Genomic DNA, 27,273 nt, shown 5'->3' with positions numbered 1-27,273 from the left:
AAATCAAGCTCACTTAATCTTGCACAAAAGAAAAAAGAAACTTCCAACCTGTAGTGGGCTTGAAGTCTTGCCATTTCCACGTTCAAGCACCAGACATTGAAAAGGGCAGGGGAGGGTTAATGATGGTATATGGGTCTTGCCTGCTTGAATGATCCTGCCTAGGCATTTTCTGCTCCGACATACCTATAGCCCATCTCTCCAAAGTTCCCCTCACGTAGTCCATTTGCGGCATTAGCATGTTACAAAATCCCAATATGACCAGAAAAAATTGCCATTGCAGAAAGAGCAAGGAATCCGGCTACCGTTTTAGATACTCCAAAATCAACAAAAGCGTTCACCATGAGCACTGATGTCCCTGTTCCAGCATTCCCTCTTAGAAGACAAATTCATACCATCTCCAAAGTATTCAAACAAGCGTTAAATAGCAAAGGTTTGCAGGCCTGAGAAGTCTACCTATGTCAGGGAATGAGATGAGTAGGTGTTGACACTGAGACCAGAGAGGTAACTAGATTGATGCATGTGACAAGAGCTACCAAATGATACACAATCCACCTGCTAAGAGTGTCATTAAGGATGCAGATCGCAAACCTGCAATGGATGCAGATCACAAACCTGCAATTGTATTAACTGTTGAAAATAAACCAGTTGTAAAGAAAACGTGCACTAACTGGGTGGTTATTTAGAATGTCCAGTCTTTGGAAATTAAAGAAATTGCAACGAATGCATTAAAGAGTGCCAATTTCACTGTACCAACAAGTGCGTTTTAGTTAATGTATAAAATATTTCTGCCCCAGTACTGCCCAGAGCAGGTGAAACCAAAAAAACTAAAATTCTCTTTTTGATGCGTTGACAAGACCACACCCCTCAGTCTCTCCTCTCCCTTCGAAACCATGTCTAAAGTTGTAGTGTCATGATAACATCCTAATGGTAACATTTGCCACAGATGAACGCTTCCTCAAATGCTAGTAATCAAAAACAGGACAAATGTATAAACCAAATCCTTTAATGCTCTTCCAGAGGTGGGCAAAGGGTCTGCACTTCGCAGAAGGAACTGTTCCCTCCCCCACAGAGCACACACAAGACCCATAAAGGCAACGTCAGTCAATGCCCTGCAGAGTGTTCCAAACTTATGACAACTGGGTCAGCTCTTAAGGAGCTACTGATAGCGCTGCGCTTGTGGGGGACCATCGATGCCCTGTAAAGTCTAGATACATTTTTTTTGCCAATAGCCAGATATTTTAGTCACACATAGCTCAACTAATAATAGTTGGACTAACTCCCGATGTAACACCATCAAATTCATACGGTCGGTTACATGGTAACAGAATTAAATGCCACAAACTAGATGCAGAACACTGATCTGTTGATCAATCCATCCCTCAAGTAAAATCGTAGATTTTTATCTCGGCAACTGGTAATATTTTAAAAACAAACCGAAAATAACCCTTTAGCAGCAATTTTGTTCATAAGATTTTTAATTTACAAATAAAAAAATCTACATTGTTCATTTTTTCTCTTTCTTCTCGTCTTTCTTGGCATCAATTTTCTCTTTCTCCTTCTCTTTTTCCTTTTCGTCCTTCCTTTCTTTTTTGCTGTCCTCCTTCTCCTGGCCCTCTTTCTTCTCTGCATCACGGTTGGCAATTTTGTTGTTGATCAGATTGTGGAGAGCAACAACAGAGCGAATAAGTGATGCAAGGTATACTACCACCATCTGGTCATTGGTCTTAAGGTAGAAGGCCTTGACAAACTCCTGCAAGTTGACATCGGGTAACAAGTTGAAGACATCCTGAAGTTGGTATATAATCTGATGGTTGATGGGTAGCTTGCCCATTGCCACTTTCTCTAGATAACTCCTGATGTCTAGCAACTTCGAGTTCAGCCCCTTCAGGCCATGTACCTGGTTCGTGATCCGTTGAGACAGGGTTCCTACTGTGGTGTCTTTAATATCTCTGCAAACAGTAGAGAAGCAAACATGTAATAATGTCAAATGCTACAAAAACATGCAGAACGAAGCAAGGTGGAGTAAATATGAAAAGACAAATGGGTTTACCTCAACAAGTGTTCAACTCCAACTTCCTCAGCTTCCTCAGCTCCAATGTCACTCGTAACATGTTCAAACGTCTTGGATGTGGGAGTGCCATCCTAGAAAGGGAAATATACATAAAATAAATGATACAAGGCACATTCAGTATGAACACAATCGGTGTAATTGTATGCAAAAGCTGAAACAGTTGCAAGAATGAACACCAACTATCAAAGACACCATAAAATAGTTGTCCAAGCATGTCCTTTGAGAAGTACACAAGAGCATTAACATTTGGAAAGCCTAAATGTATCTCCAAAACTCAGGACATCCTGTCCTCGCTCTCCTCCCTCTACTCCCTGCTCTTCCTCTGGCCCTTCTTCGGCCACCTCTCCTCCCACCTTCTCTGCCTTTCCCCTGTTCTCACCAGACAAGGTTTCTAGACAAGTCTGATCTATGAAAGTCTCGTCAAAACAGGTTCATCCCAGTTCCTCAAAACCATTAAGGACCAGACTGACTCCCTGGCTCCTGCTCTGGCAGACTTCTGCATCCACTCCTTCGCCACTGGAGTCTTCCCTTCCCCTTTGAAGCACTCCCTCATGCACACTCTTCTCAAGAAACCCTCTGCCGACCCATCCTGCTCACTTACGGGCCAAACACTTTTGACCTCAAGAAAGTCATTAGGAAATATTGGCCCATTGTGAGACTACAACTAGCTGAGGAACCCATACCGAGATTCGCCTTCAAAAGAGCGAAAAATATCAGGGAATATGTGGTCCATTCATCATTTACCAAAACCACACCACGTACAGGTCTGTGGAATTTACGCAAAGTGACCGGACACTACCCATGTGGGTCATGCACAGTATGTAAATTCACTAGAAAATTACAAACATTCAAGATAGGCACCAAACAATGGGTCTTGAATAATCTGACTAACTGCAAGACTAATCAAGCCATTTATTGCATCGAATGCCCTTGTGGGCTTCGATATGTGGGACAAACCACACGTAGCGTGGGTACCCGCATCTCTGAACATCGATCGAGAATCCGATGTAAGAATACTACTTCCCCATTAGTCTCTCACTTTCTGGCCAACCACCACACACCTGATGATATCTTTTGGTGGGTTTTGGACCGGATCAATACAGGTCAGAACATACAGACCAGACTGTTGGAACTCGAAAAAAGATGGATCTATAGATTGGATTCTTTGGAACACGGATTGAATGAACAATCTCCATTCTAAATATAACAAACCAACCCCTCCTTCCCCCCTCTATTCCTTCTTCCTACTACCACACTCCGTGGGCCACACTATAACTCTGCTTCACCTTCACATCACTTTCCGAGATGCACTGGTTGCACTCCCCTTTCTTTCCGTCCCACCACCCCTCACTCCCACATTTTCCCTTGTTTTCCCAGAAATCGGGCTTACAGGCACAGACATCCATTTTCCATGTACTCACAGGGACACACGGTGTTACCTATGAACACTCACGCGTCCAACAGCCGGCCCCATTTTTGGTCCTCGAACACGGGACAGAATCATTTCTGGGCACCCGCGGGGACTGCAGACAACTGGAACACACTTACAATCACTCGTTTCTTGGCAACAACAGCATATTTGACAACCCACTGTGGCTCCACCTTTTGACACTCCCCGGCCTCTGACCATACCATTGGCCAACATAGCCGTCACTCACTGTGATCGGCGTTTTCCATTGGACATCCTACTTCCTGTGGGAACTTTTCCCTCTACGTCGAGGCTTGACGCTCGTTTCGGTTGCCTTGACAACCAATTACTTGCCTCTACTTTATAGCTTCAGCCCGCATTCATGTTGCCGATGTCAGCGAGGACAGACATTCAGGGACGACTTCGCTCGCCCTCACTCTGCATGAATGCCATCTGGATTTGACCTTTCCTGTTTACCATATAAAGGTAACTACGTGGGTTTTACCACATGACTCCTCTATGGCCACAGTTCTTTACAAAATCTTTTTGCCAGACTAGATACCTACATAGATAACCGGTTATGTACTTTCTATGCTCCTATATGTAGGAAAATACTTATGACATCTGATGCCTTCCGGTTGTCCCGTTTTTCCACACCCCCCGGGCCCCGGTTTTTAATCCAGGCATACTTTCATTCTAGGTCTCAGCCGGTTCACCGGTCCGATGACGAGAACCTACGAACATCACGAATTTCTCCAATAACACCTTTTCTCGTGATTCAAAATAAATAAACTATCTTCACGGACTCTACGAAGATACTGCATCATACTAAACAGCCACCTTGGCTTCACTCTCACTCGATGGCAGCCTCTTGTGGTGAGTTTCAAACTGTTTATTTTTGTTTCTCTGTCTTCCTTCTCTTCCCCCCACGTGTGGACCGCCGGACTGACAGGGCAGACAGAGACCCGTGTATTTGCGCTTCCGAAGGGGACCCAATACCACTATCTTTTTATGTTTCCGGGGAGGGTGTATACTATCAGCACGATCTGAAGGCTCCTCACCCCCACAAACATGTAGACTTGGTAATATGAGACCCCAGGCAGACAAGACCTACGTCCTCTGACCTGCCTATATCCTAGCATGACACTCTAGTTTGCATGCCGATTTTTGATATATAATTGTCACCCTTCATCTATCCTCAGAACTTTGCATAACACTATTAGAGTTTATCTCTCTTTTTCCACCTAACTGGTTCTCCCCCTTTTTTTCACAATTACAGGGTCCTGCTACTTATTGCCCTGATGAAGGCGGAGTACTCTTTTCAGATACGAAGATCATTATTCTTTGGAGTCTGTACCGCCGAAACGCAGTGCTAATCAGAGGGGACACAAGGTTCATCATATTACAGTGCAACACTTAGGATCCCTTCCTTTCTGAAATAATCAACCATAGGACAAGGACACCTTACCCATTAGTTCTTTTGCATTGTCTCCTTTACTTTGTCCCCCTGATGCGTAGGCAGACCCAATCCCAATACATAATAATTTTCGAATTTGGGATACGAAAAATAATTAATTTATTTGTTTCTTCACAATTGCCCCACAACAAGGGGCACGTGTTTTCCTTAATAAGGTTACAACGTACGATGAATATTACAGTTTTTTCATTTCATCTTCTTCAATTTTATACTTTCACTTGTTAAGAGTTCATTTGTTAACCAACTGTGACTGTTAACGAACTTATGTAAGAGTTCATTTGTTAACCAACTGTGACTGTTAACGAACTTATGTTCAATTTTTTTCATTACGTATTCTCAATTTTTTAATGATTCTACACCCAATTTGTGTATGTACCATTTAAACCATTGTTTTTACATGCTGTTACATGTTAGACCTTACTTTTGTATATCATTTTCTGTTCCTTTGATATAAAGCTTTTAATTTGCAATTTCCATAATGTTTGTCTCATTTTGAAGGAATGACTTTAATTTCTGACTGCATGCAATATCTATGAATTACACTAGATAAAAAGGTTTTGGGACCGGATGAATAATTTTAATTTATTCACACCCCATACGGGCCAACCTTTGATACACCAGGACCTTGCTTTGTTGTAAACACATATGTCTTTTTGACCCCCCTGGTGTGTCACTCCTGGGTCAAACCACTGCTGCTAGATGGTGGCACGCTTTTTTGTATATAGACCCATCCTGCTCAGCCACCTATCGCCCAATCCCCATCACTCCTTTCCTGGGCAAACTCTTGGAAAAGCTGGCCATCTCCCAGCTCAATCTTCACACTGAATCTGTTGGTTGTCTCCATGATCATCAGTCTGGCTTCAGAGCTGACAGAAGCACAGAAACCGCTCTCCTGAACATCTGTGAAGACCTGTTCTCCAACCTTGACTCCAACACCCAGTGTCCTCATCTTACTTGATCTCTCTTCTGCCTTTGGCACGGTCAACCATGTCACCCTTCTCAACCGTCTCCGTGATAGCCTGGGTATCACCGGTCAGGCCCTGGTGTGGCTGACTTCTTACCTCTCTGATCGACCCTCCAAGGTTCAACTTGGCTCCTTCCTCTCCTCTATGTCTACCTGTGGTGTTCCCCAAGGGTCTAACCTCTCTCCCTGGCTGTTCAACCAATACCTGGCACTTCTTGCCCACTGCATTGCCGTACTCTACCCCAACTTCCAGTGCTATGCGGATGACACCCAGCTCATCTTCAGGCTACCCTCAGCCACCTTCTCCTTCTCTCATCTCTGACTGTCTGCCAGGAGGGGTGTGCCGGCAATGATCTCTGCCTTAATGCCAGTAAGACAGATTCTCCTCATCGTACATCCGCTCCCTCCTTTCCTGTCACTCTGGCCAGCCTCTCTTGGCCCTCTTCCTGCTCCTACCTGCGAGGCTAAAAACCTTGGGGTCATCTTCGACTCCACACTCTTCTCTCCTCACATCTGACGTCTCTAAGAAGTCACACTACCAGCTGCACCTCCTCAGAGGTATTCTTCCTTTCCTCTCCTTCCCCCAGAAGCTCACCGTCTCCATAGCACTGGTTCTCTCTAGGCTGGACTACTGCAACAGCCTCTTTCTAAATCTACCTGCCTCTTCTTTCCGCCCTCTGCAACTTATCCAAAACAGGACTGCAAGACTTGTCCTTGGCCTCAAGCACAGGGATCATATTGCTCCAGGACTGAAATCTCTGCACTGGCTCCCAGTGGCTGCTAGGATTAAGTTCAAAACCCTCTGCATTGTGGCCTTGGGCCTCAATACCTTCAACTCTCTCTTCCTAAATATCTTCCTTCTGGAGCTCTTCGCTCATCCACCTCCAACTCCCTCAGGGTCAGTCACTCCTCCACGCAACGAGTTGGTGGTAGATCCCTTTCTTCTGCTGGGGCCTCCCTCAGCCACATTGAGATTTGAAGAGAATCCGCTCTGGTACCAGAGGCACCTCAAAACCTTCCCCTTTGCTTCGGCTTTCTCTCCTCCTCTCCCCTGCTGACTTCCTGGCTGAATCTGACATTGCACTGGTTACCTGGCCACCGTCTGATCTCTGGCCCAGGTCCGCTCCCCCGCCAGTTACACACCTGCATTGCCTTCCTGGTAACCCCCGCACTTGGGGACTGTTCTGTATCCCTACTAGTCCCACTACCAGCACTTGACATCTGATGTCTGCACTTACCCTTGCCATCTGCGGGATGTTACTTCACGTGTTTATTCATCCCATGTACTGCACTCCCCCCGCACTTTTCCTCTTCCCCTTCACATGCACTTGCGCGATCTGAATGTCATCTGGCCTAGTAGGATCGTTGTCTGTCCTCCCTCTGTTCCGCCTCCCTTGCCTCGTCGCGCCTTGAAACACCCGTGTATAGGCGTGCTCCAAATGCCATATCATGTGCAAATAATGACAAGGGATTTGGGGGTCTGAGGGGAGGAAACAAGAATGAAAGGTAAATAGATAAGAGGGAGAAACGGTCAGCAGGATATCTGTGAATCAAGGGGGTATGGTATAGAAGAATCCAAACAATGGATGTAGGGGGGGGTAGGGCATGGATAGGTTGAAGACAGGAAAGGCAGATTAAAATGGTGCAAAATAGTTGTAGGCAGAAGTGGGTTTGGATGAGACTGGGAAAGGTTTAAAAGCAGGCAAAGCACTTAAAATGTATGGAAAGGGGTTTAGCATAAATTCACTGGTTGCAAGTGTCTACTTGTTTCCAATCAGTGTTTATTAGGTTCACATATGTGGGACACTTCAGAGCGCAGAGGGGGGAGTAGGTGGATATCTCAAAGGAGGAAAACACAGGTTTGGGAGAACAATCAATACAACCACTTGGAACAGCACATTCCTGCCTTACGCTGAACAACATTTTAGAATGAATAGGTGAAAGGGTAAAAACAAATGCTGAGAGTTCCGTGCGGAAGCTAGACTGGGTAATAGAATTGACTTGTCCAATTCCCTTCCTTGAGGAACGCCTTCTTGTACAGATGTTTTTAACACTTTCCTGAGCTTCAGGCGAGTGGAGCAAGTCTTAAATCAAACGGGAGCGAGTTCCAGAATTCCTTCCCTAATATTTGTTGTTTGTATGTTTGTGCCGAGACTATTTGCAAAGCTTGAGCAAAATTCTTGGGAGAGTTTTCTTTTCTGAAGAAAAAAAATAAATCCCAAATTAATTTTATTGATTCTTTTCAAAGCATATATAATCGCACATCTCCTTGGCAGTAAACAATCGGCTCGGAAAAAATACAAGCTTGACTACCATTCAACTTTTAACTTAATTTAACTCCCACCCTCCCTACCTTCCCCCCCCCCCGCCCCCTCCCCTGGGGTTCAGGTTGTTCATTCAGTCCATTATAGGCTTCGAGGAAGGGTGCCCATTCCATTTCCCTACTAGGGGATATTTCATGAATGGCCCCTGTAATGTTTGCCATTTTGTAGAGTTCTCTGGCTTTTCGGGCCCATGCTTTCTGTTAGAAGGTTCCTGGCTTTCCAGCCTATGGTGATACAGACCCAAGCAGCAAGCAGGAGGAAGGGAGTCATGTGTGGGACTTTTACCCAGCGCCTTTGTTTCTCAAGTCCGAATAGCACTAGCCTTGGATCTTTGTCCCTGGCAATCCTTTCTATGTTCCTTATCCAGGCCAGTACTTCATGCCAGTACATTTGAGAGTCTGAAGGGGATCGTACTGCCACCTGTGAAATAGCTTTAGTCCATGTAACTTATATTGCGCTGAGATAGATATTTTTTTGCACTGTTCCGCACATTTTTGACCACAGTTGGTCTGACATTAAGTGGCCTAGATCTTTCTCCCATCTATTTGAGGTTCTCCAGGTTGTTTTTCCATTCCATTATCAGGGATCTGTATAGACGGGAGGTGAGGCCTTTACACGAGTGGGCTGCGCAGAGTATCCGTTCAAAATTGCTGATGTCTCTTTGGAGCTCATTCTTCTGTGCAGGTGTCATGAGCACCCCTTTTAGCTGCAGGTAATTAAACACGTTGCGGGATCTCATTTGTAGCCCTGCTTCCAGGTCCTGGATTGATATGCACCCATCTCCCTTTGGGATTTGCCACACTCTTTCTAGGCTGCTTCATACCATTCCTGCTAGCGATTTGGTTCTTGGATTCTGTCTCTAATAAGTGGGGGCCAGAAACAGCTCAATGGGGAGGGCCAGATTGTAAGACCTTCCATTTCTTTTTTGTTCCACCACTTTCTCAAAAGCGGGCCCAATGCGAAGTGTTCCAATACACTACTGGGAAAATACTTTTTGGGGGCCCATAGCCACTCACCAAGAGACACCGGCCTAAGTGGATACTTCTCAATGGGCACCCATTGTTTCTGCACATCGCTCAGGTGCGGGACGAGGGCATGGTACTGGGCAGCACAGTAATAAGCATAGGGGTCAGGCAGTCCTGTTCCTCCTTTTTCCTTTGGTTGGATTAGCATGTCATAAGCAATGCGTTGTTTTCTTGCCCCGCCACAGGAATCTCGTGAACAAGGTTTTCAACTCGGTAAAATGGGAGGCAGGGATAGCGATCATGTGATATTGATACAGGAGTTTTGGCAGTATAACAATTTTTATGGCGTTAAGGTGGCCTAGGCAAGATATTGTGAGCTTGCCCCATCTCTCCAAATCCTTTGTTAATTCCTGCAGCAGTGGAGGCAGATTTGCCTTGTAGAGGTCCTATATGTCTTTGGTGATTCTGATTCCAGATACTTCAAGGTTTATTGTGTAGGTGTTTCTATCTCCAGTGTGCAGATGTGCGTGTCCAGGACTCTCGCATAGACCTTGGCATCCGTATTTAGCAGCGAGATTGGCCTATAGGATTTGCATGAGGTGGGACCTCCATCTGCTTTTGGTATCACCACTATGTGCGCGACTAAACATGAGGGTGGGGCTTGGCCTGACTCCTGTATGTGGTTGAACAGCCTAGCGAGTTGCAGGGATACAGTCTTTATGAAGTGCTTGTAAAAGCCCACCTTGCAGCCATCTTCACCCCGGGCTCCCCGCAGGGAGAGGCGTTTAATTGCCGCTGCTACTTCTTCGGGAGTTATTGGGGATTCAAGGAGGGCCTGCTCAGTGCATGTTTGGTGGGTTAAACCGGCTTTTTTTATGGATTCCCCCCATCTCTAACTCCCTCTGATGTGTATAGTTTTGCGGAGTATTCGGCACATTGGTTGGCTAGTCCCTTTGGGGAGTGTATCCAGCCCCCCTCCTCCGTTATAGTCCTGTCCACCCATCTCTCTGGGCTCTCAGTCTATTACGCCAGCATTTTATCAGCCCGGTCCCCTTTTTCCATACAACTTCTGCTTCAAGAGTGCGAGTTCTCATAACATCGCCCTGTCCTAGTGCCTTCAACTCTTCCCTTTTCTGTTTTAGCATTTCCAGGCGGTCCCTTCTGTATGAGCTCACAGCGTGTAGTTTCTCTTCTAAGTATGCAATGTCTTTCCTCAGTTTCTCCTCCTGCAGCTTCCCTTCTCTTTTTCACAGGGCCCCTTGTTTCATCAGGTGCCCCCTCCAGACAGCTTTTCCTGCTTCCAATACTGTTGTGATACGATCTCCCCATTATGGTTAATCTGAAAATACTCCTGTATAGCCTTATCTAGTTCCTGGGAGACCAGCTTATCCTTTAAAAGGAAATCGTTGAACCTCCATTTGGTTTCCTGCTGACTGAGCCCTTCCATCTCTAGTGTTACCGTAACCAGGTCATGGTCCAACCATCCTATTGGGCAGATTTCACGGCTCCTAATTGTTGGGCTAGTTTCCCTGGTTACCGTCAGGTCTATTCTGGTGAACGTCCCGTGGGCGACCGATCTGAAAGTATCCCTTTTTATTCAGGTTGATTGTCCTCCAGACGTCCACCAAATCAGCTCCCCTGATGCAGTTTTGAAATCTGCTCCAATCCTCCTTAGGGAGGCTTTTGGTAATCCCCTGTGTGGCTTGCCGGTCCATCCGGGGGTCCGCCCAGGCGTTAGAGTCTTCCCCCATCAATATGGGGCCCTTCTTCCAAAGGCTGCTTCGTTGAATTCTCCTTGGCCCCAGTTTGGTGTATACACCCCTGGCTAGAGTTATGGGCGAGTTCCCCCATTTTCGCTGTACTATCAGGAGTCTCCCTTCCATCAATGATTGTACCCCCAGGTTTCCTACCTTGAACCTCTCGTGACGTATCAGGCCCCGCACCTCCCTCTCTTGTGGTCTGTTGAGGCCCAGTATGTTTGCACCACTCCTCTCCCTTTCAGTGGCCTTTCTTCTCCCGCTTTGAGCCTGGTTTCTTGGATGAAGAGCAGGTCCAGGTCTGCTCTCGAATTCTCGTATCACTAGTAACCTTTTAATGGGCGAATTGAGCCCTTTCACGTTGAGCGTACACACTTTCAAGGTTCCTATCTCTTGTCTGGGTTTGATAAGTGTTGCCATCATTAAAGAAGGTCCCTCCCTGCTCTTACCCCTCTTTCCCAGTCATTGAGTTTGGATTGTTGTTTTGCGCCCCAGGTCTTCTGTGCTTGTCCGCCCCCCCACTCCCTGAAATATTAACCAAATTAACTGAACTGTGAACAAAACATTACCCAGTAATGGAACCGCAGTCATTGTAAATGACCTAGGTTCTATGGGCTGAGACGCCATCTTATAGTTTGAGGGCCACTACACGTTTGTGACCCAACCCTCACGGGTAGCGAATCCCTTTCCGTCATTATGTGGGTGTGGGATCCTTGGCACCCCATCTCTTTTCTGCGTCTTCATGGGGGCTCTAGGCTTAGTTTGACATTTTCTGCCAGCTTTGGAACGTTTTCGCCATTGTTTGGGTCTATCTGCTTCTTGGGTTTTCGTGTAAAGGCCCAGCAGAGGCTCCATTGTCCTGGTCGGTTAGATGTTTCTGTACCTGTTTTGCCTCCTCGGGGGTCACCACTATATTCCTCTCCTTTAAACTCAAAAGTGAGATCAAAGGGATATCCCCACCTGATCCTCACAGCTTTTTCCGTTAGCCACGTGGTGAGAGGCTTGCACGGTCCTTCTGCTCAGAGTAAAGTTTGATAAATCTTGAAATACCTTCAGTTTAGAGTCTTGGAACAGGATGTCATGTGTCTGTTTTGCTTTTCAGAGAACTTCTGTCTTTTCTTTGTAGCTTAGGAACTTCACTATCGATCGTGGGCCCCCTGCAAACGCCAGACCTCCGCTGTGGGCCCTTTCGATGCGCACTGTTTTGCCCCTTCCAATGCAAATAGCCGATTTATTATTTCCTGAACTTTTCGACCATGGCTGGCGTCTCCCCTTCTGTTTCATTTAGGCCGATTATTCGCAGGTTCGATCGCCTCTCCTATTTTCCACGTCACCTTCTTTCATTTCTATTTCAGTCATTCTGACATTAAGCTTCATTTCCATTAGGTCTGCATTAACTTAGTTGTGCTCAAGATTCTCAACCTTATTCTCAATGCATTCCACTTTTCCAATGATTTCTGAAATGGAGTTATGTATGTGAGACCTCAGCGCTCGAATTTCTGCCATGATTCCTGCAAAATCATCTTTTGGGGCAGCCGTGTTCATTTTGGCGGTGGCTATGTCTGGAGTTTCTGTCCTTCTGTATTGTAGCCTGTCTAGGCTTCTCGCACCAGTAAGCCTCATGTTTCCCTGCTCAATCATAAGGTTCTTGGCTCAGTTGCGGGGGAGCTTCCGTGGAGACTTTTGAGGTTCCAGGTTTCTTTTCATTTGGATCTGGCAGTGTCAACTTTTAAAATGACACATTGCGTGCCTATGTTCCTTTTCCTGCAGGGATTGGCGTGTGCTATGTTGTCTTCGGGACTCAGCAGGTGTCCCCTATGCTTGGTTTCCTCCGGTTTAGAGGGTGGTACAGGCTAGTTCGTGCTTTTGGGGATAGATTGCCTTTATATGTGATCATGCGCCTCACCTGGTTTCCCCTTCTGCAAAACCTGCTGGTTCTCCTTCCTTGGGCGGATGTTGTTTTGCAGACCTGCACCTTAATGGTTGCTTACCACGGTAGGGGCCGATGGTGCCATGCCTTGGGGCGACTCGCTGAGGCCCAAGTCTGTGCTTTCCCCCCCTGGGGTTGGGCACGGTGCAGCGGCCAGGCAGCTCTGCTCTCCATTAGTGCTCTTGGGAGTCAGTGGCCACCCCTAGGCCCCCGGGGAAGGTATATTTTCCTTACTCCTTGCTGGGGGTGCACCTTCACTTATCGGCTCTGATTCGGTCTAGAGGGCGAGCGTGCTACACTTCCTCTCACTTCAGGGGGTGTTCCAAAATTAATGTGCGGGGGCGTGTGGTGTTGGCTGGGGGAGGGGGGAAGCTTTCTACATTCTCTTATGCTGCTGTGGCTCCGCGGGGGGCCTCTGTACACTACGGTTCCTCGCTGGGTCCTGGAGGCCTTCTGTCCAGGTATCCTCTGCCCGCAGCAGGCGCGTTGGTGGGGTGATTGGGCAGTCTGTGCTGAGTCCCCGGCGCGTATTGTGTGCAAGCTTCTCTCCCACTCTCGTGTATGGAGGCGGAGCGCTCCTTACTTTCCCCTCGTTGTTGAGGCGGACCGGTGATGGCCCTCCTGCATCCGTCTCGTGCCCACACTCTCCGCCGGCTACAGTGACAGGGCGTAAGATCTGGGCCCACGGGGGCTGCTGGGGCTTCCCCAGCTCTCTCAGGTCCTGTTAATTTCCTCCTCTCGGAATGGGGCGGCGGGCTTCCCATCAGACCCCCACAACCCCCTTGATGTCGACAGCCGCTGCTGGATGTGTCCACCAGGGCCGCAGGGTACCAGCCCAAGGGATCAGTGAGGCAGAACGTTCACAGGGTCCGACCCGGTCTTCAAACTCTTACCTCTGCCGCACCTCACCCCCTTTCGCTGCCGGGGGGGCTCACTGTCACGGACCTCACCTCGGGCCCTGTGGCAGCTTCTTTCTATCTGGGGTGCCAGCTGTTTCTCCGACTATTAATTTCAACGGATCGCGGCCATTACACATTGTTAGCCTGTTAGTGCTCCTCTACGCCGGGCCTCTTTTCGTGCTAGGTTGGGAGGGAAGCACTGTCATCCGCAGGTTCTCCTTCCAATCAGCCCTTGGATCTTTTCTCAATGTATTATCGATTGCCTCCACGTTTAACCACACAGTCTGTCGTGTTCATGTCGGTGAAGAATCGGGAAATGCTCAATCATCTCTTGGATCACTGTTGGGTCTGGAGCTGTGGATCCGGTGGCCATCCCTGTCTGCGCCCCCTAGTGGTCTCCCGAAATAATTTTTTTTTAACTTACTTTGTGCAGTGTTCCAGTCTGCTCGTTTTTTTCTTGTGATTACGAAGAGCCTGAACTCCCTCCCGACATTGGATGGGAATCCATTGGTGTTCCAGAAGGTGCTGGTAATGTGGTCAAATTGTTTAAGGCCAACATTCTTTTGTACTGTCGTGTGTTTGTTATTTGGTGACCTCCCTTTTCAAAAGCCCTGTGCACATGTGCTACAACAGTCTAGTTGTGAGGCTATTAGGGACTGAATAATGTGTACTTTATGGTTCACACACAGACCAAAAGGACTCTCTTCAACATATGGAGGATTTTAGTGGCAGCTGCTGGACACAGCTGGAGATTTGTTTTGAGTCGGAATGGGCTGATCAAAAATGGCTTGTAGCAGGTTTGTGACTTACAGAACTTGCAATGGTGGGGGGGGGCGGGGGGGCACTTAGGGGGTAGGGAGTGGCTGGAGCGGAGCAGCACCCAGAGGGTTTAATTTAGAGCCAGAGGCCACCAATTCCATTTTGAACTGCTGATGAGAAGCAATAGCGGTAAACCAGTGAGATAAGTCATCCGCAAGGTGGAGACCAAGTTGGGTGTTAACTGCATAAGAGTGGAAAAAGGAGATTAAAATAATGATCAATCAATGCAGAAACTCTTAGACAGTGAAACAGGGCGACTGGAAGGGTCACCAAGCAGTGTGAAATAGTGCAATCCCACTCTAGCCGTACAATCCTTTAGGAAGGAGGAAATCCTTTTCATCGCCATATTTTGATGGCCAAACATGATCTTAGGTGAAAGTTCAGGAATGAGTGATCCACCTTATCAAATGCTGCAGAGGTTCAACAGGACCTTTGCCGTAGGTCCGGATTCAAGATCATGCAGGATGCCTTCTCTGCAAGGGGGACTCAGTTCTACTTCCATAGAAAACAGGATAGTCACCCTGAAGTTTTGCAATTGTTTTTTGCCAGGCGTTGGGATCGTTTTTGTGACAAATAGTGCAGGTTGGATGGTAGTAAGGATGGAAAGGTTAGTGTATTGGAGGTGTCATTGTAGCAGATTCAAGTGGGAGCAACCTCAAGAAAAGGGCTGTGAAGGGGGTCCTCAGGCAGTGAGGCGGTCTTAATCAAGTGTGAAGAACGCAGTGAGGCTTGCATTTCTTGTTTATCCTGTTGATAGTTTGAAGCATAACTTCCCGGGACGCATCAGAAAATTCAGCAGAGGTGGCTAGGCAGTTGTACTGAAGCAGTCTTCCACTTTTGTTCCAACGAAGGTGACAAGCCCAGATCTTAGGTTGGTTAGATTAACGTATTCTGGATTGGTTGGGAAGTTTCCTAGTAAAGGCTTCTCCGTTCATTCTGTGTAGTAGACCCAGGTTGACCGATTTGTGTGTCTGCAATTCCTTTCATGTTGGATACTATCTTGTGTTCAGGTTCTGTTTTATACGAGAAACATTTCAGTATGTAACTTTCTTGTTAAATGATTGCAGGCAGTTAGTAAAACATTTAATACTTTGCATTTGTACGGTTTTCGGGCTGCAGGTGTCTCAGATTTTCAAGTTGAAACAGATGGTTTAATGGAACGATGTTGGCAAAGCTTTTGGGTCCTTTTACTAAACGTGATGCCAAGGGGTTGAAGGCAAACTGGTCTGCAAAAGCCTTGCAAGAAATGTTCTTCCCTGGACAGATGGTGATATGGGTCTGGTGGTGACTGGCAAGTAGGCATTTTTCTGCCCTTCTGTACCATGCGCAAGGTGTCACAGATAAAGTGATGGTCTTACAAGAAAAGGGGTTTGAGTGGATGGAGTTGAGATGTCAGTTACGTCATAACTGAGCGAGGATAGAATGTCTAGTGTGCGATAGTGAAGTGCATGGGTCTGTGAATGATTTTCAGGCAGGTTAACCAACAGGTTTGGGGCTGGGGTGTTAGCTTCATCATATATCCAGGTATACAAAGGCCCAAACAGAATTTATTAGATCAGTTAGTTGTGGTGGACTCTGTATTCAGCGTTCATCCCAGAAATTGGTTCGTTAACCTGGACAATTGTAGGCAATGATAATCAGCAGGCTAGTATTGGTGTGAATGAGGCGTTTCACAATTATTTGCATATCCCCATGGGAGTGGTGTTAGGGAAGTGTTCCTAAAGTCCACTTGAGGTAAGACTATTATCCCTTGGCATACAGGTCATCCAACCCTTAGTATAAGTCCTAAGGATCGGACCCAAAGGATCTGGTAGAATGGCAGAGAAGCCAGGCTCATTTTAGCAGGAGGATGTGAGCTGTAGGTAAGTACACTTAACCCAGTAAATACAACAGCCCGAAGAAACACTTGCAGACTGAAAGTTATAGTAAAATATATATATACACACGTTACACTTGTTACAGAAAATGTCACTGTCAGCTCTACTGTATTACTAATAAAGCTGCGCACTTGCATAGATTACAGATAAATTCTAACGGCATTCAGATCATAAAGTCACAGCAGACAGTCTGTGGGAAGAAAAAGGATAATTATGCACACTTGATCAATGTTATACGTTCTAATAACACTTTTTAAGGCTTATAGTGCGCAGTAAAAAGTCAGTGTAGGAGTGGAATAAAAGTGTTATGTAGCAGCTGGAAAGACAAAGTATCCCTACTTTAGTCACTATAATAAAAATGCTTAGCAAGATAAGTTATAGGGACCCTGCAAAGGACACCCTAAACGACACGCCTGGGCCAGAGATATGGGTGGACACCCAAACCCCTTGTAACGCACTCCGATCACACTGGAGCAACTCTTTGGCTTTGTTAGGCAAGATTGTCATAGCAATGATCTTCCTTGCCTCTGTCAACTTTTGACAAAAATGGCACCCATGGGTGATGTACTGCTGCTGCGAACGCAGCCCACGGTAAAAACACACAAAGGTAGTTAAATGTAAACCACTGCCACCAGCCATTAATTGTGGAAAGGGTAACAAAAATGTTACATGAAAAACTAGACCAGGGGGGTACTAAGTAACCCCTCCAGCACCCTATTGTAAGATAGGGTGTGCTAGGTCTAGAAGTTACACATGTAAGTAAAGTCAATTTCACTTCACTGCTTATCCAAAAGATATTTAAACCTTTGGGAAATCTGAAAGACTTCCCTGTGCCACTGCACTGAAGGTGCAGTGTGCAGCAATGTAAAAAAGATGCCTATGGAGTTTGTCAGACTCCAAAAACCAAAGGAAACGGTTTAAAATCACAGAAAAATACATGAGTGGGAAAAAGGTCTCACTCTCTCCAGGTTAAAAAATAATAAGTCCTAGAGTCCAGCAAAAGTGCTGGGGGTCTCTAGGGTAGGGAATTCTCCCTAACCGACAGACAGAGACACTCCCCTCCCCCAACCTCCCCCCCCCCAGAATGGCAGATAGGCTAATAAAGGACAACTACATGAGAAATGGTGAAAAAAGAAGGGAGCCGCCATGTTAGAACATAGGTGACCCTATTGTGCACAAGCAAGATTGTGAAAACAGCCTGTGGTTTAAAAAAAAAATAGAATAGTTGGTAGAACACATCCACTGCCACCAGCCTCAACTGTAGGGTTGTCACCGAAACAGGAGCAGAGAGAAGGGGGGCACTAGGTATTCCCATAGCACTCCACAGAAGGTGGTGTGTGCTAATCTCTCATAATGTAAAGTTTTAGGAAGGATAAAAAGTATCCCTCTTTCCTCAAGAGCAGTAGTTCTTAGGGAAAGGTAAAGAATATCAAAGTAGAACCCAAAGGATCCCCAGCATCACTGTACATAGGGTGCTGTGTGCTGCAAAAGTTAAAAACACAGATGCCTTATGATATGGCATTTATAACGTGCCTATACACAAGTGTTTCAAGTCTTAAAGACATGGGGGAAGCAGACTCCATAAAATGAAGTAAAACAGAGCTCCCAAAAGTCAGAGCAAATATGAATGAATTAGAGAAAAAGGCTCCCCTCATTCACGCTAGAAAAAGTTCCATAAGCCCAGCAAAAAGAGTTGGGAGTCTCACCAGAAGAGGGAATTAAAGGAATGGTTTGGTCAAAATTTTTTATTGTCCCTATGGGTCGGCCATGTGTTTTTAAGCCCAAGTCGCTCGATTTTAGAAAAATTTCCTATGGACCTTACCTGCGTTTTCGTCCATTAAACACACGCGAAAACAGGCACCAGGGCTCTGCCATTTTGTGATAATCCTATCACTTGCCCCATGGCACTGGCTGACCTGCTTTTGTGGCACTAAATCATATCCCCCGCCTCTGAGCCTGTCATCAGCAGACACGTACTGCCCATTTCACAACGCCAAAGCACGTCTCGTGTCAGCAATCGCTGCGCTTCAGCTAATGACGTGTCGCCATGGAAATGGCAAGACGCCTCTTTCCTCAATTAGTATAATCAGACCGTTTCACAACACACAGCAGCAGATTTTCGATTCCATGCCTCTGTGTTACTTTATTCTGTGACTCGTTTCTGTGCTCTGGTCAGCTACCTTTGCCGCTTGTAGCCCGTGTGAACACCTGTACCATTGCTATAAACTATTTTAGATTGTTTACCACACAATGGCTACAATAATGCCCTACATGTATGAGCCCGAGTATACCGAGGAGGAACTACTGGAAAGGGAAACATGCGAAAACGATGGGGCTTCGGACGGCAGTTGGCAGGACAAATCAACGGATGAAGACACTGGATCTAGTCGCATGACGGTGTTTCCACCTGGTGCACATGCAATCGGTGCGAGCTAATGCCAACCGAGGAGGAGAACTGCTGCTGCTGTGAGAACTCGGGACGCGTGGCCTACATTTTGTAAGGCAAGCCACGACCGCAATGCATCACCGAGCTGCCAGACTTCAGGGCAGCCTGCCTCACACGGTCCGTGTTGAGGATAATGATGGTGCTTATGCACGAACTTCACGCAACTGTTCGTCCTCGTAATCCGAGTAACGAGCAAGTATAATCTGCTTGTGATGCCACTACTATTTCATGGTCGTCTCCTATATCCAAAATTACATCTACATATTGTAACGCATGAAAGTCGTTCAATAGTGTGCAGTGTCTAGAAAGGATTTATCCGAGCAGAATGCCATTAGTTACAAGAATTGTCATTGACAACAAACGTTTAATCAACTTATCTTTGTCATTTAAAAACAGTTTGTATCATTTTTCACAGGTGGTACCGGCTGGTGGCCTATCGTTCCTTTACATGGTGGAAGAGTAATACCCGCCTGTGCCGTTCGTGCCATAAGAGAAACTTTCCCCGAGTGACAGCGGTCAGTACAGGGGATTTTCCCTCGCTGTGTGCTGCAACCTGACCTGTACAATGTGTAAAGTTTTGTATTTTTGTGCCATCAAAAAAAGAAACTAAATAAACCACCACATATATTTTAACGGTTGTTTTTCGATTTTTTAAATGAATCAAGTGGGTCTCCATTCAGCAGTCTTCCTGTGCCTTGTCTACACGCCCACTGGCCCATCCATCCATCCATCCATCCATCCATCCACCCGTCTCCCCTATCAAAGGCGAACTATATAAAGTATAAAAAAGTGGTTAGTTTAACAAAAACAAAAGTCCATAACAACAAGACCAGTGGATGCGCGCTGCCATGGGGGCTGTCAGGGGCGCGAACGGCCAAGGTGCCAAACACCATGTACACTTCAAAAGGTATCCCACGCCAAGGGGCCATCGCTCACATGGCCTCCTCAGACTCTGTGTGTCCGGCCAGGGACCCCCCCACCCCCCTCACGCTGGCTGGCCCCCTGCAAACCACGTAATACCACGACATACACACGTAATTCATTCACAAACACACCCGTTTGTAATACTTTATAAACCACTTGATATGTCTCATGAGAACATCTTTGTGCTTTGCAAGTCAACTCCTGAACGTGCTACCTGAGAACCACTGAGATCTATGCTAATCTGCTCGTCGTCGTGCTATCCGTGAACTTCTGTGACCGCTTCGAGAAAACTCGTCAGTGTGCTACCTGTGGCCATCTACCTGTTCTCCTGCAACATACTGCTCGGCTTGCTGAATCCAACTGTTTGTTGGTCAAGGTAAGGCCATGTATCCTAGTCATATTTCATTGATCTTTAAATTTCTATCTATTTGCGATTAGAGTACTCAACAGTGTGCTATGTTCATTGGTCTCATTAATATTGACTTGAGTTTCCATTGTTATGCTATCAATAGATCTATTTATTTTCATCTGTGTCAATTGTCATCGAATTGCATCCTTCAGGGGTCCAGTCTATAATGTAAGCCATGTCGCCTTCTCGTGCAAGACAGAACATCTAAGGGACGAGTCACATGTTCAGAGTTTAGGCACATCATTTATACATTTCTGCAACTTATGCAAATACTAAGCCGCACATGATGAACTGGTATAGTTCCTGTGACCAAAACAAACCTTGCATTGAACATTGTATGGTTAATTTACTTTTGTATCACATTTTTATTCATCAAGATTGTATAATAATGTCGATATTTACTTTTCAGAATTTTCAACATTGCCTGCCTGTTCGATTAGCGGTTGCCCTTCGAAGACCCATGCTAAATCTGAAGGCACTACAATGCATGTATTTCCAAAAACTGTTGATCGAATAAGAGAATGGGTCAGACATTGCGGATATACGCTGGAAAGTAGAGTCCAACAAGTCTTAGAGGACAAGAGGGGTGATCGATACCGCATCTGCAGCCGGCACTTTTGCTCGAACATGTACACAACATCTTGGGTAACAAAGAAGAATAAACGGCGAACGACACGGAAATTGCTCGCGAAAGCTACTCCCACTCTATTCGTCCACATTCCGCCACTGGTGAGTCAAGTGTCCGGATTTAGCTTTAGGCCTTGCGGTAGTGTGTAGGTAGCCGAATGGATTCATTGATATTTTAGGTGTTGTGTCCCTTGTAATAATCGACACTGATATGAGTGTATAGCTTTTTGAATAATGACATTTATCAATATATTCTTTTTCGATTTCATAACCCACAAACGAAATCTATATATGGGCACAGGGAACTGTGCTATATTGCGCATTTTCAATAGCATTACTCTCAAGTATTCTGTCTCCTTACATGGCCATTTTTAATACTGGCATTTCATTAGCAATCAATTTACCTTTACAACTGCTTGACTATCCCTTGAATCTGAAGCAGGAACATTCTACATCCGTGACGTGCTCGCAGTTATCAACCACTTCTAGCGCGTATCAGGTAATCTTACTTGGCTATTCCGCTACAGACTTGTTTTATGCATGTCAAGTAATATTTTTATTGTATCATGTAATTATTTTACCAAATGTTTGGTTAGTGCTTTCCAATTGACATACACCTTAGTTATCGTCCACTGGTGTTTGTTTTCAGTTATAATTAGTGTTATCCATAGTAGTGCAAGTACTGTCTTTCAGGGAGATGCTGAAGCGTCCACCACATTGACAACATCCCTAGATGTTCTTCAGCAGCACGAGGTATGGATACTGACGGCTCCATCGAACTAGATCATCAGAGCTGGAATACTTGTTGTTTGATTGTTCTACACAATGTTTCATTCGTGGTTAGACATTGATGATGTACCTGTGCGGTCGACCCCAAGTGTGTGTTATGTTTTCATAATTGTAATCCTTACTAATGCAAGTACTATGTTTCAGGCAGTTGGATCGTCAACCACTGCACTTGATGCGGAGCCTGACATTCAAGTAATTCCAGGGGAAGTGGAAGCGGGACCTTGCGTATACGAATCAGCGCAACAGCTTTCAGAAGTGCGCACTACATTTACAACATCCCTACATATTCTGCGGCAGCACAAGGTATGGAAAATGACAGCTCCATCGAGCGTCATCATAGAACGTGATTCCATTTGCTATACTTTCTTCCCTATTAACGCAAGTACTGTGTTTCAGGGAGACGGCGGAGCTTCCTCTACAATTACAACATCCCTTGTAGGTGATGCAGATGTAAAGAAATCGGAGAAATAGGTCGATGAAATCTGATCATATTTAGATATTCCTTGATTCTTTTAGACAATGCATCATTTGTGGTTATCTCTTTATATGTACCTGTGCCGTCGACCCCAAGTGTGTGTTATGTTTCCAATATTGAAAACCATACTAATGCAAGTACTGTGTTTCAGGGAGTTGCTGATGCCTCCTCTCCAATACAACCATTCATGGCAGTCCATGCGGAGCCAGAGGTATGGATACTGACAGTTCCATCGAACTAGATCATCAGAGCTCGAATACTTGTCGTTTGATTGTTCTACACAATGTTTAATTCGTGTTTAGCTATTGAGATGTACCTGTGTGTTCGTCCTCACGTGTTTTAGGTTTTCAATATTGTGATACATAGTAATGAAAGTACTATGTTTCAGGGAGTCGATGGAGCGTCATTCCGTGCTGTCTATGCGGATCCAGAAAATATAGTCGCTGCAGCACAAGAGGAACGGAGGACATGTGGAAACCAATCGAAGCAACAGCGTGCAGATGTTGAAGTTCGAGTCAAGAAAGTTGCAAAGAAAAGAAAGAAAAATAAGGTTAGTTACAAACAGTTCATCATTTTAGGAATTGTTTTGTGTTGGGGACTATATTATGTTTTTTTCCTGTCAATTGTACTATACTATACCAATCTGTCCTCTAGTTACCCGTGGGTGTACGAACTATACATACACAGACAGTGAAGCAAATGAGATATGTTGCTTGCCAGACCATTTACACTATGGAGGAACTATTAATTCAGACGCGGCGTGTTGAGACTCGAGATGCTCATGTCCAATGGCCAGAACATGAATTGAATTTGTCCGGAGAATCCAGTAATGTTTTATTGTACCATTGCTACAGTTCGACCGCACCACCAAAAGAAGAGGATACTGAATGTATTGAAGATAGCTCTGAAGTAGTCGCAGATCAATTCACACAATCTACACCCACCCAAAAAGCTGTTGACATTGTTGTGTTCTCCCCATCAATGCTGAAGTAACAGATGTTGAAATGACAATGAACCAACAGCAGCACCCAACGACGCATCAGAACTGGATATCAGCGATATTTCTTTCAAATTTGTTGACATGTCCTCAACGGCACAGTCCGAAACAACTTTCACGCCGGATGACCGTCTAATGAAAGAGGGCAAATACATAGTATTCGACAGTTGTTTGATGTATATTATAAGTATGCTGAAATGTGGGCATTCAGTTGGAGGGGGAAGTATGTGGGGAGCCATTGATTCATGTGACTCGTCAAAAACAAGGCAGTAACGTCAAAATACATGCCGCTTGTAGATAAAATCATGCGTTCTCATGGTCTGCACAACCGATGCTGGGGAAGCTGCCAGCAGACAATCTACTGTGTGCAGCTGCCTCACTTTTTAGTGGGTCCAGTTTTAGAAAGTTAGAGTCTTTCTTTCAGTTTGTGGGACTCCATTTTATTTCTAAAACGCAGTACTACAAATACCAACATGATTATCTGTTTCCGGCCATTAGTGATGCTTGGAAAATTGAACAATTGTCTCTAGCAAGTACATTCGAAGGGAAACGATTCAGGCTAGCCGGCGATGGACAGTGCAACAGCCCTGGATTTTCTGCCAAGTACTGCACCTACCACTTTCAGGACATGGATAGTAAGAAAATTGTGAGTTTGGTGGTCGTGCAGGTGTCCCAATGTAAATCCTCAGTGGCCATGGAGAAACTAGGGTTTATAAAATCATTGCAATATCTACAAACAAGGGGAATGCACATCGACCTCATAGCCACGGACAGACGTTTCAATTGCCAAGACAATGAGAGAGCAGTTCCCACATATGAAACATCAATTCAGGACATGGATAGTAAGAAAATTGTGAGTTTGGTGGTTGTGCAGGTGTCCCAATGTAAATCCTCAGTGGCCATGGAGAAACTAGGGTTTATAAAATCATTGCAATATCTACAAACAAGGGGAATGCACATCGACCTCATAGCCACGGACAGACACGTTTCAATTGCCAAGACAATGAGAGCAGTTCCCACATATGAAACATCAATTTGGCGTATGGCATCTTGCTAAATCTTGCTAAATCAATCAATAAGAAAATCTCAGCTGCAGGGAAAAAAAAAGGTTTTGAAAGTATTTCACAGTGGTTCCAGTCTATCAGCAACCATCTTTGGTGGAGCTCCAAAACTTGTGAAGGGTCAGTGGAAATCCTACAACATTTCCACCAATGTGTACAAGGCCCTTTGTCCACAGAGGAGGCACGGAAGAAGAAGTGATTGATTGCATCTTCACCTACACACAAAGTCATTGAGAAGATTTTTTTCGATAAAACTATCAAGAGATTTGAGGGGACTCACAGAATTCTGTCACAGGAGAATTGGAGGTGTTCCACAATATGTGCCTAAAGTACAGGCCAAAGCGATTGCATTTCGGTATACAGGGCATGAAACATAGGACTCTACTAGCGGTCTTGGCCCATAACGAGAATGTGGGCCGTGAACAGTCTAGGACTACGGGAAATGTAGGGATGCCTCGCTGCACTACGACCTTTGGAAAAAGTAGCAAGAAATGGGTGGTGAAACCAGTATATGAGGAAATGGAGTTCGACTTTGTTAAAGGCCTTATTGTTAGTGTACTAGAGAAGCAAAGATATGGAATTTTGAGCGTTTCTGTGCAGAGCACTGATGCATTGCCACCAAACATTGCCACTGTGCCATTTCCACCCAAAGCAGAGCTCGTTGAGAAGTTGAAATCCCGGTTTAAATAAATCATTGTAAACCGATTGTCTTTTTGAAAATAATGTTATTGTACAGTGTGCATACAAAGTATGCTAACCCTAAACCCTCTATTCACCATCCTGGGTGGCGAACAACATGGGTGTCATCTTTGACTTCTCTCTCTATTCACCTCACATCGCTGACCTTGTGAATATGTGTATGTATATATTTTTGTTGCTGTAACTAAGTTTCGCAATCTTATGTAAATGCTGCGCACCGTTAACCGAGGGGAGGCTTGCATATTGCAAATAATAAAACAAACAAATCTCACTTTCAACTCAACTCCTCAGGTACTTTATACTTTCCCTGACCTTCCCCCAAAAAGTCAATATCTCCATAGTTATGGTTCTCTAGGGCTGCAAAGCTCGCCGACAACAAGGACAAAATTGGGGGGCCTTAGAAGGCGCCAAGCGAGGCGTTGCAGATGGGAGAGAAGCCTGTTCGCATTTGCACATTGAGGCCTTGTGCAAAGATGGAGTCGAAAATTCAATTTCTCACAGATGGCTTTACACGGGATGTTGCAAAGTAAGAATGTACGCTCATGCAGAGTGAAGGTCAGCGGCTTTGATTTTTTGCTCGCGGGCTGAAGAGGCCCGTGAATCGCACTGGTAGTATAAGGTTCTATTGTTTTTTGACCTTGAGAGACAGGGACCATGCCGAAAGGACTTCATTTGAAGGAGGGGGGCAATAACGAAAGAGACGATAAGGCTGAACATTCTGAAACTAGACTGTTTTTCATGTTAGTTCAGTATATGAAAAATCGTTGGCACGAAAACACTGGGATTTACGCACTGCATTACGCAGAGATACAATGGAAATGGCAAATATAATGCAAGAAACTCTTTAGACACTTTTATACCGGAATGAATGAATGAAGAGCAAGTACAACATTTGTGGGATCGTCTTTCTACCGGGCACATGGGCATGCATGTGCCCATTCGACACGCATGTAGACAGTCGTTTCTCAGTGGTTCAACGGTAAAAAAAAACCTCATTAATTTGTGCGTTTCGTTAGTTTTCGCATTGCTTTTAGAGCCGAACATACTCCATTGCACTATCCTCGCAAGCAAATAGTTTCAGCTTGCCCGTAATAAATAAAATGAATAATAGTAATAAGGATCGGCTGGTGAGACTAATTTCAATTTGTATGTTTTCTAAACAGGTACATCCTACCGTACTGCCACTGCCACCTATTCCAGACCCCGGCAGATGGATTTTTCAACCGCCAGCTGCAGCTTCTTGTAAACAACTGCACAACATTGACCATTTTATGGGACGATCGCCAAGGGGCCATATGCCCTTACGTGGTACTAGCGGCTAGAAGCAACATATCGTCATTTACGGTGGCCTAGTGCCTAGTTGATGGAACAGCCTTGCGGTTCACTGTGCATCCAAAGTGCTTCTTTTAACGAAAACCAACACCCTGTGTACCATAAAGGAACAGCGCGTGACTCACGATAAACTTTTGCGGATTTGCGGATCGAGAGAAAAGAAAAGAAATCCATTCCGATTTAATATGGCAATTGCTGAATATTCTCTAAACATTTAATGTCAAATAAATGTACTTTACCAAATTTACTGTATTGCTGTTTGATTTTAAAGTACAGTTTCATATTCCAAATTGTGGCGCGCTGTGTTGCGAGTTGATCTGTGTTGGTTCCCGGGTTCTGTGTGAAGTCGCGTAGAAGACGACTGGGCGCGTTTGCGTACGCAGCACAGTAACGTCACGGAGAGAGGTGGGGAATATGAATGTTTTGATAATGACAGGCTCAGGGGCGATGGGGCAAGTGATAGGATTATCACAAAATGGCAGCACCCTGGTGCCTGTTTTTGCATGCGTTTAATGGACGAAAACTCGGGTAAGGTCCATAGGAAATCTTTCTAAAATCGAGCGACTTAGGCTTAAAAACACATGCACTCTATCCTAAACCCCACCCCCCCTCCCCAACAGCACCCGCCCACGTGCCTGACCTCTGGGCTGCCTACTGGCGTCGATCCAGCCCACCCAAGTCCTAACCTGCCAAAATGCACACAACCATATTAAAATTAACTCTTAAAATCTCCCACACATGGACTTTGGTCCCCAAGGGAGTTTCAACCACAAAGCGCATTGAGGCCATACAACTGGGGAAAGGGTGTTACATAAAATGACAAATACAATGCAACCTGGAAACCAGAGGCCAACAGCACCCATAACAGAGCTTAAATCATTATCTTCCCATAAGGAAGCACAGTGCTATCACTCCAGGAGATGGCAACCACGGTCATACAACCTATCCATACACTCCTGCTCACCACCACAATCCCAGAGCGCAGTAGTTCCTCTGACAGCAAAATGCTATTGGACCTGCTCT

General features: G+C 45.4%; 1 protein-coding gene across 1 annotated transcript in view; it reads right to left on the bottom strand.

The window, feature by feature from the left end:
* Positions 1-987: 987 nt before the first annotated feature.
* The window catches only part of PSMD7 (proteasome 26S subunit, non-ATPase 7), a 62,773-nt gene continuing 36,487 nt past the window's right edge, over positions 988-27,273 (bottom strand). The window contains exons 6-7 of the mRNA XM_069635511.1: positions 2,051-2,142; positions 988-1,949 (exon numbers count right to left, since the gene is read on the bottom strand). Coding sequence (XP_069491612.1) covers positions 1,505-1,949; positions 2,051-2,142 — 537 coding nt within the window. The 3' untranslated portion in view covers positions 988-1,504. The remainder of the gene's footprint in view (positions 1,950-2,050; positions 2,143-27,273) is intronic.

This window comes from Ambystoma mexicanum, chromosome 1q (assembly GCF_040938575.1).
Source record: "Ambystoma mexicanum isolate Mex_15411 chromosome 1q, UKY_AmexF1_1, whole genome shotgun sequence".
NCBI classification, from domain to species: Eukaryota; Metazoa; Chordata; class Amphibia; order Caudata; family Ambystomatidae; genus Ambystoma; species Ambystoma mexicanum.
Note: the sequence above shows the minus strand (reverse complement) of the source record. Positions and strands in the feature narration are given on the sequence as shown.